The 18,262-nt window shown below is 32.7% G+C and overlaps 2 protein-coding genes across 2 annotated transcripts in view; one reads left to right on the top strand and one right to left on the bottom strand.

Moving 5' to 3' along the window:
* The window catches only part of btd (biotinidase), a 182,260-nt gene that overhangs the window by 118,822 nt on the left and 45,176 nt on the right, over positions 1-18,262 (bottom strand). The gene's annotated exons all lie outside the window — the stretch shown is intronic.
* LOC127181792 (serine/threonine-protein phosphatase 6 regulatory ankyrin repeat subunit A) overlaps positions 15,830-18,262 on the top strand; it is a 41,576-nt gene continuing 39,143 nt past the window's right edge. The window contains exon 1 of the mRNA XM_051136729.1: positions 15,830-16,086. Within this exon, the coding sequence (XP_050992686.1) occupies positions 16,063-16,086 (24 nt within the window). The 5' untranslated portion in view covers positions 15,830-16,062. The remainder of the gene's footprint in view (positions 16,087-18,262) is intronic.

Below are 18,262 nucleotides of genomic sequence, written 5' to 3'. Positions count from 1 at the left end.
TCCAGGCTGCAGTTATACCCCTCTCAAAAAAAAAAGAAAAAAAAGGGCATGTACTCTGCACAGGTTGAACCTACCTGTGCATGTGCCTGACAAATGTGCCTGCAAATGCATAAAACCTGGTTACAATAACTTACAAAGCTCCTTTTTTTAAAATTAAGCTGCTCGATGGAGCATCCAGGATGCTCGAGGGAGCTGTAGCGGTATTTGGCAGTTGAGAGAGACGGCAGCTTTACGAGAGAAGCCGTGGTTTCAGCGCAGACAGTGGACACACCCCCAGCATTTGAGAGCAGAGAATGCTGCTTATTTTTTCAAGATTTTGATTTTGATACCTTATTTTATTTACTTGGCCTTTTTTATCATTCAAATTTGGCTGGGTGGTTAAAAGCATTTTTCTGTGGTGTGACTCAGAACTTAGAACACATTTAATATTGCTGTACACAGGCTTTAATTAATCACCCTCATGCAGTTCCAAACCTGTAAGACTTTCATTCATCTTCGGAACATAAATTTAGACATTTTTGATGAAATCCAAGAGCACTCTGACCCTCCATAAACAGCAGCGCAACTGACACGTTTGAGGCCCAGTAAAGGTAGTAAGGACATCAGTGGTTCAACAGTGTTAATGTTATAAAGCTACAAGAGTGCTTTTTGTGCACAAAAATAACAATTAAATTGGTTTAGGATTATTTTGGTGTGATTTAAGATGGATTATATTTGTGTGGGTGGGTCCTGGAACCCTGAATTTAGACAGTGAGATGATACTGATATGACAACATTTGCATAAGCTTTATTGGGGAAAAAAATACAAACATTTACAGACAGTACATTTTTAATGTACTTCAAATATGTTTATCAAAGTACTGTTTGTGTTAAATGAAAATGCTAAAAATTACTTGTATGAGAAAAAATGACAGCAGTTAAAACCAAGATTTAGAATTTTGGAAAAGCTAAACAAGCATTTTGACAGACCTCTAAATAAACATCAGAAATGGTAATTCAATGATTTTTTTCTGATTCTGATTTCCCAAGACATTTTTATTTACAATTGTTCTTAAACAGCTGCACATTTTTCACCCAGTTTTGACCCAGAAATTGCTGTAATTCCTGCAGCCTCTTTTGATGGATTGCTTTATTTTCATTGGGTTTTTCTTGTTTGTTTAGGGCCCAGTAAGCCTGAGAGACCCACAGTCTTCTTCTGCTGTTATAGCAGCAGAATGCCGTCCACATTTAAGAGGGAATGTTCACTCTGTCTTTTAATTTGTTTTTGCCAGGTATAGCTCCGGTCAGCACATGGGCCTTTACTTTATTTTTATTGTCATAGCAATGTGTATTCATGCTATCTCTGGTCTCAATTTCAATGCGATTCCAGCTCCCAGCATTAAAGTATTTATATTGTGGCACAATGTTAGTGAGTGTGAATGTAGATTTGGCTGTGAATTCATCAGCTGCATGACAGTTGGGAAATAAGTGACCACGGTTCACTTGATAGCTGTTCTCGAAGTAGTCTTCATTGATGGCCTGATTTCTGTATGGAACAGTCATGCCAGCAACATGTGGATCGAGCTAAAGATAGTTACAAGAAAGAGAAAGAGTTATTAAACACTAAGAGATGCATTTTTAAAATAATTGACTCAAAAATTTAAGTTCTGTCATTCACTACAAGTCATTACAAACTTGTTTGCAGTTATGCTTTCAAGTAAAAAAACGGAAAAATTAGAATTCTTTTCCCATAAAGCAAACTGTTAAAGCTCCTAACATTAGTCTGACTCCACTTGCCATTCAAGTCTTCTGACATTATCTCAATGTTTCATTCAGAGTTACAAACTGAAATTCAGCACTTAAACAGGTATTTAAAAATCTGCATAATTCTAATTTTGTTTATATGGGTTTGGAACAATATGAGGTTGAATAAATAATGACAGATTTTTCATTTTTTTGGGTGAACTATTCCTTTAAAACAAAGTTGATGGAAGTACAAACAGCACTAAATGACGTAAAACTGATACAGAATAAATCATTAAAAGAAAAGAGGTGAAGAGTGATTCATAAAACAGTTGATGCACAATAACACCAGACAAATGAGGAATCCTAAAACAAACTAAATCATCACCTGCGGCTCTATCATCCATGGAATCCTTGGTCTTATGAAATGTTCTCTTCCAGTGTATTTGTAAGCTGAGAAAACGGGAATCCTGCTTTCTGTGTCGTAGAGACTTGCAAAAGTATATCCTGAGTCAACACTTGTAAAACTATATTTTTGACAGATTTTTTTGTAACGGACATCCTCAGAGTTCAGATTCAGGATGTCAGGAATCGCCGGAGGCTGTCCTTCCAAGAAAAACTCCGTACATTTATCAAATGTTTCTAGAACTTCAGACATGCCGAAGGGGCAGCTCAACGCCAAAACAAGTCTCACAGCACACAACTAAATAACAAAAGTGGCAGTAGGAGTGTAAATGCACTTTTTTAAAACAAGAAGTCTTGCAGATGAAATGGCCTCTTCCTGCGCACTTAAATAGTTTACCAGCTGAGATGGTGATGTTTAACACCTATGAACACAAATCCAATCCTGTGAACCCACAAACCTAAAAAATAGAGCTTGAGTGTTAGTTGATGTTCACACATCACCTATTCCACTACAAGTCTGCAACACATCTACTCTATGTGTTTTACAGCTCTTTCATACTATTTCTATATGTTGTAAATTGTTTTGATAGAGGGAAACAAGATACAATTGTTTCTTTTTCGGACATTGTTCTTTGAATAAAATAAGCATCGGCTGCATACAAAGTGACCAGTGTTGGGGAGTAACTAGTTGCATGTAGCGGAATTATGTAAATTAATTACAAAATAAATGTAATTGTAATTAGTTACAGTTACTGAGAAAAAAATATGTAATTAAATTACAGTTACTTTTGAAAAATGTTAATGATTACAAAGGGGGTCACATCTGAATTTTTTTCACACACACACATACAGATTTAATTGACTTCTTTTATAAACTACATTCACAGCTCTAAAATGAGACAACAAAGTTTCGGGAGTTTAAGACACAGAACAGACACATGCTTATTCAATAACTGTTTTATTTCCTATTTGGGTTTATGCATATACTTTAGTTTTTAAGATTAATAGTTTTTTTCCAAGGCATTGTTAGATGCCAGTGTTTCCTGCCATAACTATGCAAACATTTGATTTCAAAACTAGTATAATAGCTATCTGAATTTAACCTCAGAATGATCTAAAATGATCTAAAAACAAATAAATAAGAGGTAAGTCTGAATTTTTATGGTGGTTGTGCTTTAAATTAAATTATTACACGGCTCTGTGAAATGCTTGATTCTGATTAGTCATTCATGACATTCCAAGGTATGTTATTCCCTGATAACAACTGGTAAAAGCTAAAAACACAAACTAATCCAGGAAACTTAAGTTGGTGCTATATACTTGATCATTTTTCTTAGTGGAAGCTTTGCATTTGGTTAGCTAATAAAATATTAAATCTCAATTCAGTATTATGTGTACAATTTCTTAATTATGTCATCCTGGTTTCATGGACTCATTTTTTTTTTGTTTTAAATGCAACTGCTGCCATTTTGTTTTGTACAGTGTAATAGATTATAAGATAACTAACAAACTAGTGCTGTACCTACTAGTACTTCATTATATATGTGGTAAAATGTTGTGTAATAAAAGTGGTGTGACTGCACTGTATCCCTAAAATGGCTGTCTAGATTGAATGTGCCGCTTGCTAGCAACTGCTTTCTTCGTGGAAGTTTTGCGTTCAAATATTTCAGCTCAGATCAGTGTTTCGTGTCTAATTATTTACTTTTGTGGCAAGCAGCTGTTTAATAAATTGGATAATGTACATCCAGCCAGTTGTTATTGCAAAATAAAGATGTATATCATCCCTTACTTATTGTATTCTTAATTCAATGATAAGGGATTTTGAAAGTCTGACAGTAATCAGTGTTGAGTGCTACTGTAAGTTTCACTCTGCTTGGTTTAAATGTTTCGAAGTGATTTGCAGTTGAAAATATTAGAAATTTAGAAAAGTAATCAAAAAGTAATCAAAAGTAATAAGTTACATTACTTTAATGAAGTAATTGAAAAGTTACACTACTTATTACATTTTAAATAAAGTAACTTTCCCAACACTGAAAGTGACTAACATTTGGTTTTCTGAAAAAGGAGCCTCATTGAGATCCCCATATCTCTCGGACTGAATGATGTAGGGCCTTAAAAATGAAGATTCCACTAGAAAGGTTTACGAAGAACTAGAATCTCAAAGGGCATTGAAAATAAAGATGCCAAAAGGAAAGTTTGTTAAGACCCAATATCTAAAAGGGCATTAAGATATCTTGAATGCTTCTTGAGTTACAGGCATGCAAACTTTGGAGAAAAACTTGAAAAGTGCTGTTTCCCCATTTTTGAATGGTCACTATTGGCACATAATGCAACAAAGATTGCTAAAGTCAAATGATTTTACTAATAGAACTGCCAATCTCTGTGTAAAAATAACATTTCTGAAGTCTTTTTTTAACCTATATTTACCTCATTTGTACATATCAGGTGAAAAATGACCTCCCTCTACAAAATCGTGGATTACTCAGTAAATATTAATCCATGACATTTAATATTTTGGCTTTTATCACTATACATGTCTATCTTTCTCCAGAAAAAAAAATATTAGCAAAATAAGTGTTTGAAATTTGGTAAATTTGACATGTAATGAAGTTTTTGAAATTTGCTGCAATTTGAAAACACATGCAACAAAAAACCCAAATGTGAGCAGATGCATATGTTAAATACGGTCCCAGCTGGGATCACTTTTCAAGGTCCCCAATAAAACAGTCCGTGCTATTTGCAGCGCGTTATGTGTTTGGCAAATTAAATTTCAACGTTTGGATGTGTTTGATGGAAGTGATTTCATCTGTGTTTTGATGAAGGTGTTTTCTTAATTTGTTGTTCAGTTTGCATTGTTTGAAAAATGTGATTCTCAGATGTTTTGTTCGAAAAAAATGCTTTTTGTTTTTGCATTTTGAAACTTAACTACATTCAAGTTTTGATTTAAAAAAAAAGACTGCATGAAGCTAGAATATATGTTTGGTTTTTTTTTTTTTTTTTTTGCATCATATTACATGCTGAGATATTCAAATAACAAAATATTCTGGGGACCATTAAACTTTTGTAAACATGAAAAAAATACTGCCGGTGGCTGGCAATCATTTTAAAAACTGCTGGTGGGGAAAGCATTAATACTGGGTTATATTTCAGTAAATCAGATGATCTAGTGATTTAAGTCCTAGTAGTGCTGGTCTTCAGCAACCTCTCACTATATGTTCTGTGTTTGGACTTAAAACATGGTATTATACATAAAGCAAGTAAGAGTGTTGTTATGATCTGCAGAACAAAAAAGAGAAAAAAATGTTTATATTAAATTGCCTGATAATGATCATAATATATGTGAGAAGGTGGAATATCTTGGCCTTTTCACTACTGAGCAGCTGACAGATGATGAGGATTTTTTTGATGTATATGTTCAGATGGGATAAAGATGTCAGAGCATATTGCACACCACTCTATACTGCACTCTTGTGGTCAAACTATAAGACAGCCATCTTACAGAAACGTCAAGTATTTTACAATGATGCAATGAGAATTTTACTTAACAGACCAAGATGGCATAGTGCAAGTGATATGTTTTTTTGCTTTTGGTGTCCAGACATTTCAAGCGTTGTTAAGAAATCGAAAGGTGCTGACTGAAAGACTCTGAAAATGAAATTGTTGTGAGTTTATCTCAAGATTAGTCTAGTTTTGTAGCTGCTGTCCTGCAGAGTTTGGCTTCAACCTTGAAAAATAAAAACTCACCTGCCTGTAGCCCTAGTAATTCTGAAGACATTGATTAGCTTGTTCTGGTGTGTTTCTGATGAGGCTGATTGGCCAGCAGTGCTGATCATCTTATTATATTACCAAATTAATTTTTAAAATTGATTTTCATTGTATCTTTGTGACAGGCTGATGTAACCTTTTCTTTTTGTCATCCGGCATATCAGACAAACATATAGTTCTTGTCTTACATTCTTTTGATGGTGGTTTTTGATTTTTTTTTTTTAGTTCTTCATCTATCACCATCTATTTAACAGCTGATCAGTCCACCTGTATCATTTTATCACTTATTTTGTATTTTTGGGAAGAAAGAAAACTATGCTTCCTTGACATTCAATGGTGAATTACACAAGAGAGGATTTGGGGCTTTCTTGTTTTGTGTCCATTCATTGTCTGTTTGTTCTATTTTAAAGTCTATGGTAGTGTTTAGATGTCAGATGCCAAAATCATTGATATGAGCATGTTTGATATTGTAGATATATGCAATATTTATCATCAGATATTGTTTTTTTTTGTTTTTTTTGTTTTTACAATGTGTGAGCTGACATTATTGAGTAGGGTACACTGTAAAAACAATTTGTTGAGTCAACCTAAAATAATTTGTTACCTGGCTGCCTTAAAATTTTCAGTTCAGTCAACTCAAAAAATTAAACTTGAAATGTTAAGTTGTATTAAGTGACAACTTAGATATTTGAATTGATTCAACTTAAAAATTCAAAGCAGCTGGGTTACTTACCCTGCTTTTAAGTTGAACAAACTCAAATATCTAAGTTGTCACTTAGTACAACTTAACATTTCAAGTTGATCAATTTTAAGGCAGCAGGATAACAAATTATTTAAAGCTGAGTCAACAAAATGTGTTTTTTTGTTTTTTGCAGTGTAGAGCAAGGGAAAATATCTCCTTAAAGGAGAAGTCCACTTCCAGAACAATAATTTACAAATAATTTACTCACCCCCTTGTCATCCAAGATGTTCATGTCTTTCTTTCAGTCATTAAGAAATTATGGTTTCTGAGGAAAACATGTCAGGATTTTTCTCCATATAATGGACTTCATTGGTGCCCCGATTTTGAATTTCCAAAATGTAGTTTAAATGCAGCTTCAAAAAACGATCCCAGCCGCGGAAGAAGGGTCTTATCTAGCGAAACGATCTGACATTGTTTCGAAAAAATAAAAAAATCGTGTAGCACAGGCTGTGGGATGGGCGTCTACGACACCACGAATCACGTCTAAGTTCATCGTCTGTGTACTCCGGCTCAAAAAGGTAGAGTATGGCGAAAAACTCCACCTCATTTTCTCCTACAACTTCAGAATCATCTGATATTGTTGTGCCTTTTTGTTTGTAAACAGCGTTTGACTTACTTGCACTTCTTTAGTCTTTGCGTGTTCACTTTGTAAACACTGGATCTGTTGTTCCACCTACGTTCCGTGTGACCTTTCGACGTGGTTCAATAGTACGTAGCGTCATGAACGCGTATCCCAGAGCCTGTGCTACACAAGCTTTTGTGTGTAAAAAGTAAACAAATTTTTATTTTCCGAAAAAATGGCAGATCGTTTTGCTAGATAAGACCCTTCTTCCTCGGCTGTGATCATTTAGAGCTCTTTGAAGCTGCATTTAAACTACATTTTGGAAGTTCAAAATCGGGGCACCAATGAAGTCCATTATATGGAGAAAAATCCTGAAATGTTTTCCTCAAAAAACATAGTTTCTTCACGACTGAAGACAGAAAGACATGAACATCTTGGATGACAAGGGGGTGAGTACATTTTTTGTAAATTGTTGTTCTGAAAGTGGACTTCTCCTGTAAAGACTGTGTAATTTCTTTCTGTGAAACACAAGTTAAAAATGTTTTGAATAGTTATCCTAGTTTTCAGTGACAATGACATAAATTATAAACCAAGCATGAAAATGTTAAATTAAATTTGTACCAAGGTGGTGTTTGGCACCAAAGGTGGGGTAAAATGCCCCCACTCTGAAAAAGAAATTTTCTTTATACAACAAATTACAGCAAAATTGTAACATGGGGTTTGGGTTTTGTTTGTTGTTCATGTTTTTCTTGTCTCTTATTTTGAAGTTTTGCCATGGTCCTTAGTCATGTGATTCCCTTGCCCTCTTGTATTCCTGCTATTGGTTCCCTTGTCCAATGTGTCATGTTCTGATTGGTTGTTTAAGTCATGTCTTTTTTGCCATTGTTTGGATTGTGTCTTGTGACTCTCATTGTTTAATATGAATAGCCCTCATGTTGTCATTGTTCCTTGTCGTGTATTAATTCTGTAACCCTGCTGTCAGTGGGTCTGTTCATGGCAAGTCAAGTCTGTTGGACTATGTTTTGCATTTCATGGGTGTGTAAATAAGGCTGCACTTGGGTTCATTCACAACTTGCCTTCAGTGGACTAAACTTTACAAAAATATACATTTACAGAAAAACATTTGTGTGTCTCAAAGCAGCAATGCAATGTTTTGTTCCTTAATCAACCTGTTTTTGAATGAATCATTTGAGTCAGTGATTCAACAATCAATTCATGAAGACAGTCACTTGCTTTCCTTCTAAATGAATCAGCTGTTTTGAACAAATCATTCAGTGAATCACTCACTAAGACAGGGGCTGCAGTTGAAATTGCATACTTCCCTACTATATATTAGGTGAAAAACAATATGTAACAAAAGAAGTATGTTCAAATTTCTGAATGGCAGTGACCTGATGCAACTGGCATTGGTAGGTCAAGATCTTGTTTTATTATTATTATTATTTATTTTTTTTTTTTTGTCAATATTGCACACCCCTATTGATATGTCTTGTTCAGCAGATACATTTCAGAGGCAAGTATCATTTTGCATGAATGAAAGCATTTAATTGTTTGGTTTTATGTTACATACAGTAGTTGTCAAAGATAGAGTTGGCAATGCTAATAACAGAAATTTGTTACTGTTGGTAATTCATGGCATCTTCACATTTAGACAAGCTTAACAGTGCATGATTTAATAGACAAGTATAACTAGGGCCCTATGATTTTCAAAGCGAACTAGAAAAATTAAAATGCACAACACAGTATTTAAAAAAAATAAATAATAATAAATTAAGGTTTTAGTCAATTACAGGTGCTTTTGATTATTGAAATTTAATTGAACTATTAAAATGGAATCCATAAATTTAAAATGGAAAACACAAAATTTGGTAAAAATAAAATAGAATTTGAGAAAATTCTAAAAAAAAAATAAAAATATATTTTTTGTTAAACAAAATTGTTGTTAAATTGTGTAAGTTTCATTATTTAAACTAATTCTAAATGCTTTTTTGCTTTATACAGTTTCATTCAACCATTAGAGTCCAGAAAAACATCAAACTTATATACTTTAGATAATTACGTAACCCTGCCCAAACTTTTGCTGGCAATGACATTAAGTATGCCAACAATGATTGCTCCTCATCATCTTGTTGGTCTACAGGCTGACTTACTTGCACATTTAACAGATCAAAACACTGACCATTAAACAGTATGGTTTCTTTGTAGTTGCTCTTTAGAAAATCCTGCACATTCATTAGACTCTGTTCCTTGATAGTTTTGCCTTTATCATTCCTCTCATCTATGTTTTCAGCCCAGTGAGCTTGGGACACCAGTTTTTTGCTCTTACTGTTATAGCAGCAGAACGCTGTCCACATGTGTGAGGGAATGTTTACTTTCTCATTCATCAGTTTATTTTGGCTTGGTACAGCTCCTGTCAGCACATAAGCCAAAATCTTATTACTGTCTTTTTCATCCCTACAGTGAGAATCCATTAATTTTTTAACTTTTTGCTCCATACGACTCCAGCTTATGCTGTTAAATCTGACGTTCTGCGGCACAATATTGGTCAGTGTGAATGTAGATTTGGCAGTGTCTTCATCAGCTGCATGGAGCTGGGGAAATAAGTGACCCCGATTCACATTCAGTTTCACATTTTGTTCAAAGTAATCTTCATTAGAAGCCTGACTGATGCACGGCGCTTTTAAATTATTCCACATTTCATCTGTCATTTCCAGCTATGAAACAGATAATTGAAAAAAGAAAGATTGTCAGTGAAATGCATAGAAAACAAGAGTGCATAAAACTAGTTAAATAAAACCCATTTTGAGACATAAAGGCCCACTGAAGTGTTTTGAAACTGTATATATATATATACTGTATATATATATACTACCGTTCAAAAGTTTGGGGTCAGTAAGACTTGTAATAGTCTTTAAAGAAGTCTCTTATGCTCATCAAGGCTGCATTTATTTGATTAAAAATACAGAAATAAACAGTAATATTGCAAAATGTTTTTACAATATAAAATAATTAATTTTTTTAATTTAACATACTTTAAAATAGAATTTATTCCTGTGATGAAAAGCTGAATTTTTATCAGCTGTTACTCCAGTCTTAAGTGTCACATGATCCCTTCAGAAATCATTCTAATATGCTTATTTATTATTAGAATGATCAATGTTGGATAATATCAACAGTTGTGCTGCCAAATATTTTTTGGAACCTGTGATTTTTTTTTTTTTTTTTTTTCAGGATTCTTTCATGAATAAAAAGTTTAAAAAGTACAGTGTTTATTCAAAATATAATTTTTTTTATAACAATGTAAATTATTTATTATTAACTTTTAATAAACTTTTAATTATTAACTTAATACATCCTTGGTGAATAAAAGTATTAAAATGTACTGACCCCAAACTTTTGAACGGTAGTGTATATGTTACCACCCTGAATAGTTTGGGACAGGAAAGTATTAAATTATTTGTATATGTTTATTTTGTATCTGTTTATGTCTATTTCTGTTTACATGTGTATATAGTTTAATTTAAATTACTTTAATGTGTGCTTAATATGAGATTGCACTGAAAAGCCAAGCTGCATTTTCCAAATTCCGGTGGCAGTTGAGAGAGTAGAGTTACCGTGACATCCGCGGTGCATCCTCAGACAACAAAGAGGACCACTTGGGCAACCAATAACTCTTGTCTATGTCTCTCTCATTTATTAAGGTTAGTTAAGTTTATTAAAATTTAATACCAAACTTTAATTGAAGTGCTTTAATGTTTAAATAACTTGATTCAGTTGATAATTTGTGTAATTGTGTAATTTTAAGATACTTGTGTAAAAGGGAAGTCCATTCATATATCATTTATCTGAGCCGTTTGTATAATACTTACCTGAAATACTTAACTGAGTTGTTATAAGTCCAGTTGTGTGAAAGATTAAGAATATTTCTGTATATATGGTTATTTATTTATTTGCTGTGATTTTAAGTATCTAAATGAATACAAGTATCTATATGTAATATTACTGTGATTTAAAGTGTCTAAATGAATACAACGGTTATTAAAGACAACAAAGAAGACCGCTTGGGCAACCACTAACTCTTGTCTATGTCTCTCTCATTTACCATTAAGAGAGTACTACATATATATATTTACCCATGTTTCAGTAACAGTATATGTGAACTTAGCTTAGATAACATAGATAACATTCTAGAATTTGCAGATGGTTTATAAGATTTGTTATAGATAACACTGAGGCCAACATATTCATACTAAAAACCAAAAACATCAGTTTTTATTTCATGGGGACTATAATAATATAGTTTTTCTCAAACACAGTGGTAAAACTACAAGAAATAAGAAACATCACCTGTGGCTCGATCATCCATGGAATTTGTGGTCTTTGGGAATTTTCTCTTTTTCCATTATATGTGTAAGCTGAGAAAACAGGAATCTTATTTTTTATGTCGTAGAGAGTTGCATATCTGTTTTTCCTATTATATTTCTGACAGATTAGTTTATATCGGTTATTATCCCGTGAAACTGATTTCTCCAGAATGTCCTTAATCACTGGAGGTTTTTCTTGTAAAAAAAAAGTTTTTGCATTGATTGAATGAATTTACAACTTCAGTCATGATGAAGGGAAAGCCCAACACCAGCAGAACAGAGAAAAAAAACAGCTGCATCTTCAGCCTCAATCACAAGACCAAAAATAAAGCTGAAGTTGGTAGAAACTTGAAGGTAATTTAACATGATCTCAGAGGATGTGCAACATCCAGAAAGAAACCCTCTGTTTTTATAGACAGGTTATCTGACCTCTTTTTATCATCTGTGACTCCCCTGGCAAGTTATGCCTACGTGTCCTGGTCACGATATCAAGGCTAATCACCTCAGAGGTGAAACTTTGAGGCATTATTAAGGGTATTATATGCAGAAGGATCTTAGACGTTAAATTAAATTGCTACATTTGCATTTGACACTCATTCGTTTCAATTTACTGTGCATTGCAAAAGCCAATGCAAATTCATACCCTTATATACTATCGTATGAAAATATTATATGACTGGAGTTTAGGTATCTTCTGTTAGTATTATGGAAATGTGAACGTTTTGGCTTCTACATAAGATCTTAAATATAACACAGCTGATCTGGAGGACTAAATGCAACACTACCTACAATAGAGCAGTACTGATGACAATCAGAAGAACTTTAGTCTACTCGGAAGTAAATGTTCTCTTTTTCTTGCTTCTGAGTGGAGTAACCTGGTGCTAACTCATTGTTTATACACAGGTATTAGTATGTGACATTTACAGGTACAAAATGTACATTTTTGTATGCTGAAACGCATAATATGGATGTTACCATTTACAGCTGAAGGTAAATGTAATATATTCATCAGTCTTTTTATCATTAAGATATTTGTATAGGTGCACTTTCTCTATTTTATAGGTCGATTTTAGATCCTCTAACCATATCCCAAATTGAAACATGATCATCTAAATATAAAAAGAATAAAACCTAATAGACAGGAACATGTATGCCTACAATGCCAATTTTAGTAATAATATAGAATGAAAAAGACACTGAATTGCTAATCCCACTTCTACTTTTGAACTGTAACTATTTCTTGTACAGTATTAAAAAAATAACAGATAAGTGCACTCACAATAATTTATTTTATAAAAAGTAATCCAAATGATGACTATACAACTCATTTAATAAATGTTAATATAAACAAATGTTTGAAAGTATTTAAGTATTATACTTCTACCAGTAATGTTTTTTTAAGGTATGTTTATAAAAATTGCTTAAATTTCCTAATTGAACTATGTCCTAATCCTGGTTTAGTCTAAGCCCTGTCTGTGGAACCAGGGCATTAAGTAATTAAGCAAATAAGTAATGTCATCCAAGATATTCATGAATTTCTTTCTTCAGTCATAGAGGAATTATGTTTTTTTGAGGGAAAACATTTCAGGATTTCTCTCAATATAGTAGACTGCTATGGTGCTCCTAAATTTGAGCTTCCAACATGCAGTTTAAATGTAGCTTCAAAGGGCTCTAAATGATCCCAGCCGAGGAAGAAGGGTCTTATCTAGAATCTAAAAGAAAAAATTATAAAAAAAGATAATTTATATACTTTTTAACCTCAAATGCTTGTCTTGCTCTGTGTGAACTTTTTGTATTCCGGCCCAGTGTTTACAAAGTGAACATGCAAAGAAGATAAAACAAAAAAAGGTAAAACAGCCATGTAGGATGATTTTGTAATCTTGTGAATATATGTTACAATGGAAAATTGAATCAATTAAAAATGAAAAATTATTAAACTACAATAAATTATATAGTTGTATATAATGTATACTGTATATAAATTAAAACAATTTAATATGTAATACTAAAAACATGCATAATTCTTATTATGTAAACAAACAAATACAAATAATTTATCTTTCATTTTAGTTTGTATTAATTAGATTTGTCTTTTTTTTTTGTGAAATGAACTGAATATATTTTCATCTCAAGTTTCATGAAATTGAAGATGGTAATATTTTCTTCCTTAATGCCTGATGACATCAAGGTGGCGCCAAACCACACATTAATGAACGTGATTATTTGTAGATGCAGCTGTGTGCATTATGGGAAGGAACTTTTCAGACAAATGTCAGGTTGTGAGAAGCTCAGGCTCTTCCTCACATCTAAAGGTCAGAGTGATTCAATGACACTACTGCTATTTTTACATGCAGTTTCCTTTTCTTATTACAACCACAGATGCCCTCGAGGAGAAATGACCATCTGTTTCATTACTGCAGCCGAAAACACTGCTGACTGCTGAATTACTCACATGCCGAAGAATTTCTCCACGCATGCCCGTCAATTTGAGTATATGTTATCAGTTAGTTTATCAGAACTTTTTCAAAACTAGATTACCACCAGTTAAGATGGATTTTATGTATTTAACTTTTATTTAACATCACCTGAATATGCTTGTAGTTTTGTGTTGGATGTAATCTTTTGGAATAAAAATACTGATATTTTATTTGTAAACATAATAATTTTTGCTCATTTCAGGTAATGTCATAAAAACTAGCGAGCTAAGCCAGTAGAAAGACTGACAGTGTGATATAAACATGGCTGAAGACGCGAAACTCTCCGATTGATTCAAACTTGTGACTTCAATCATTCAGTTTACGCGATTCACTAGAGTGTGACTTAAAAGCGCGTATCACGAATCATTTGGGGACTTTGGAGCGGGTTCGCAAATCAGTTGACTCAGATCGAAACTTCGCAGCTGGTTTGTGAATCGTTTGGTTCAGATCGGAACTTAGGAGTGGGTTCGCAAATCATTTGATTAAGATCAAACTTGGCGTGTGCATCTCAAACTATTTAATTAAGACCGAAGTTTCGAACTGGGTTAACGAATATTTTGGATCAGATCGGAACTTCAGAGCGCTGAACTCGATTTAGATTGGGACTTTGTAGCGCGGATCGCAAATCAATTAAATTGAGCGTGAATCGCGAATCATTTGATTCAGATCGGTACTTCGAAGCATGGATCATTTGAATCAGATCAGAACTTGGGAGCGGGGATCATGAATCATTTGAATAGGCCTAATACAAAACATCAAACTGTTAATGCAGTACAGTTATAAAAACAAAACAAAGGAAAAAATAGAAGTATACACAAATTCAAATCCCTTAAGAAAATTAACCATACATGGTTTTATTATGGTAAAAGTGTAGTAACCATGTTTTTTATTATAAGTAATAAATTCACATCTCAAGCAGACACATGGATAAATATAGAGATGGAGTTTTGACTGCTTTGGGATTAAAGAGCTTTGGATAGTTGTCAGATACTTGTCTAGATGAACTTTGAATAAAAAAAGAAAGGTTTATAACCAGAGTTTTGTTTATGTATGTGAAATTTGGCTAGCAGAAAACACATATTAAGTTTAGCGACTACTAAATTATCTCTATAAATGATTTTGATCAAACAATTAAATGTCTGTCGTTTGCTGTTTTGTCCCCACCAGTGCCAAAATCAAACGTACGCCCTTGTTATAGAATGTCCACCCTGGACTTACTTCCGAATTGAGACAAATGGACTTCCACGATGAGCGGTACTACTAGAATCTTTGACAAGCCGTCAAAAATAAATAAATAAATAAATAAATAAATAAACAAAATAACTTGGACATTAAGATGAATGTCCCATTTGTGTTAAAGGTGAATCAGCCTTGAAATATTTTATTACCATGACTTCATACTTTGGATATCTAGATCAAGCAGGTAACACACTTGTTATTTGTTCTTCTAAATATATAAAATATCAAAACGGTTTTTTTTTTTTTTTTTTGTATTGTTATATGAACATCGAAGAAAGCTAATATTGTATCATTGATAATGGTAAAATAAAATAAAATTCAAGCAGTTTACATGAATTAAGTTCTATATTAACTTTACACGTATATTTTTTTTATTGTATTTTTATTTTTTGCCACTTTGTGTATGTACTAGCCTACTTGGCTAAATAATTAACACATAAATTAATAGAATAATCAACAAACTGACTTTCATAATATATTTTCGAAATAACTCATCCGTATTTTTAGCGCGTCATCAGCGCCCTCTAGCGACCGTGAAACTGCCACTGCAGCGAGAGTTGCTTTGCTGCAGAGTGGACACGCTAGAACTGAAAGCTTGCGTGGCTTTGTGTCGCTTGTGTTTGTCTATTTCAGGAAGACGAGAGGAAACTCGAGCCCAGCACACACTGACATGTAAGGCAGAGCGTTAACCCACTGCAGTCTGAGCTCCGTCGGGCTCTTTCAGGCTTTTAAAGCGCCGGTCTGGTTTAATTTCCGCATGAATTCTCGCGCCGGAAGAGAAAGAAGATGGTGCTCCGGATCAGAGAGCAGGTCTGTGATCAGTTACCTGCGCTCACCTGATACACACACCTCACCTGTACTCACATCACTTTGAACACATGAGTTACTTGAATGCGTCAATTACAAACACACGCTAAACTTGTACGTGCACGTTCTGTCAAGGTTCTCTCAAAAAGTCAAACGGATGTTAATAGAACTAATCTGTTCAGTTTTAGACTGTCTGGTCTTTAATAACGTTAGCACTAAAACGCTTTTATGCACAGTTCATGGAACGCTTTATAGTTTTAGTCAGACGTTCATCTGGCTTTTTTTTTTTTATGGTACAACTTGTTTCAGAGCATTGATGTTCCCATTGTGTTTGTAAAATAATGAAATGGAATGTTCCCATAACCAAAAAAGTTTTAAACCATTTGAAAAACTGGATGTTTTGAATTGAAAATTACGTTTTCATAACTTAATAGGAATATTAGCAAAACGTTCTTGGAACATATTTTTGTTAGTTAGGTTGTTCTGCATTTCATAATTCTGCTTATTTTAAGGGTTTATTTTACAACTTTTTTTATTTATTTATTTATTTATTTTTAAAGTATTTTATTATTTAAAGTATTTGAATGTAAATGTAATACAAAAAAGGCATATTTTTATATGTTGTGACTGGTCACTATTTCATGATTTAAAAAAAATAAATTCTAGTTTAAGTGTCTGTATTTATTTATTGATTTATTTGCTTTATTATATAGACACATAGACAAAATATTTGTTTATGTAAATGTAATATAAAAAAAGGGAATATTTTTATATTTTGTGACTGGTTGCCATTTTGTGATTTTTTATTTATTTATTTTTTGTTATAAATAATTTTTAATGTTTAAGTGTTCTTATTATTTATTTATTTGCTTTATCATATAGACACAGTAAAACGTGTTTGTGTGTGTGAATGTAAAAAAGAAAATACAAAAAAACAAACAAACGTATTTTTATATTTTGTGACTGGTTGCCATTTCATGATATTTGTTATTTATTATTTTTATTTTTTTAAAATAATTTTTAATGTTTACGTTTATTTATTTATTTATTTATTTGTTTAATTATTTATTTGCTTTATTATATAGGCACATAGTAAAAGCATTTGTGTATGTAAATGTAATAAAAAAAAATAATGTTTAAGTGTCATTTATTTATTCTATTTATTTATCTATTTATTTATTTACTTTATCATATAGACACATAGTAAACGTATTTGTGTATGTAAATGTAATACCAAAAAATACAAAAAAACATATTTTTATATTTTGTGACTAGTTGCCATTTTTTATTTTATTTTATTTTTTTAATCATTTTTAATGTTTACATGTCCTGATTATTTATTTATTTGTTTATTTATCTATTTGCTTTATTATAGGCACATAGTAAAATCATTTGTGTATGTAAATGTAAAACAAAAAAAATTAATGTTTAAGTGTCCTTATTTATTTATTTATTTATTTATTTATTTATTTTCAATGTAAATGACCCTTTTTCATACATTTTTAGATGAAGAGTCACTTTTAATGTTTGGCCAAGTTAATCAGCATCTTTAGCTGTGATTGACTGATTGAGGAATTTATGATTGACAGATAGGAAGTTTAACAGCAGTCTGGATCTCAGATGGAACATCATCCCTTAAGTGATGCAACTAAACCTGCAGTTAGAACTTATAACTTGTAACTGCATATATATATATATATATATATATATATATATATATATAAATATGCCATATATATAAATAAATGAGGCTGGTCTGTTGTGACAGGAAGTGGTTTTCAGATACAGCAGCCGCAGTCTTTGTTTGAATGCTGGCTGAAAAGTGGACAAAGAGAGAATAGGGACTGAAATAGCAACTGGTGACCTGCTGAAAGAATGAAATGAACGTGAACTTAACTGGATTACAATAGACCAATTCAGTGTTTGCAAATAGTGATGACGTTTTTGTGGGTGGAGCTTATCTGGTTGCAGAAAATGACAGTTTTCAAGTAGTCTATGGAGCCATGGAATAAAAGAATAAAAAAAGCTACATTTGAGTTTATTTCTCGAAATTCTGACTTTATTCTCGCCGTGCCCAAAACCACTATAAAACCGTCAATCCAGACCAGCTAGATCACTGTAAAACAGCACAACTAAAGCAAACCAACTGCTGATCATGAATTTACACCAGAGATGAAGC

The sequence above is a fragment of the Labeo rohita genome, chromosome 19, assembly GCF_022985175.1.
Source record: "Labeo rohita strain BAU-BD-2019 chromosome 19, IGBB_LRoh.1.0, whole genome shotgun sequence".
Classification (NCBI taxonomy): Eukaryota; Metazoa; Chordata; class Actinopteri; order Cypriniformes; family Cyprinidae; genus Labeo; species Labeo rohita.
Note: the sequence above shows the minus strand (reverse complement) of the source record. Positions and strands in the feature narration are given on the sequence as shown.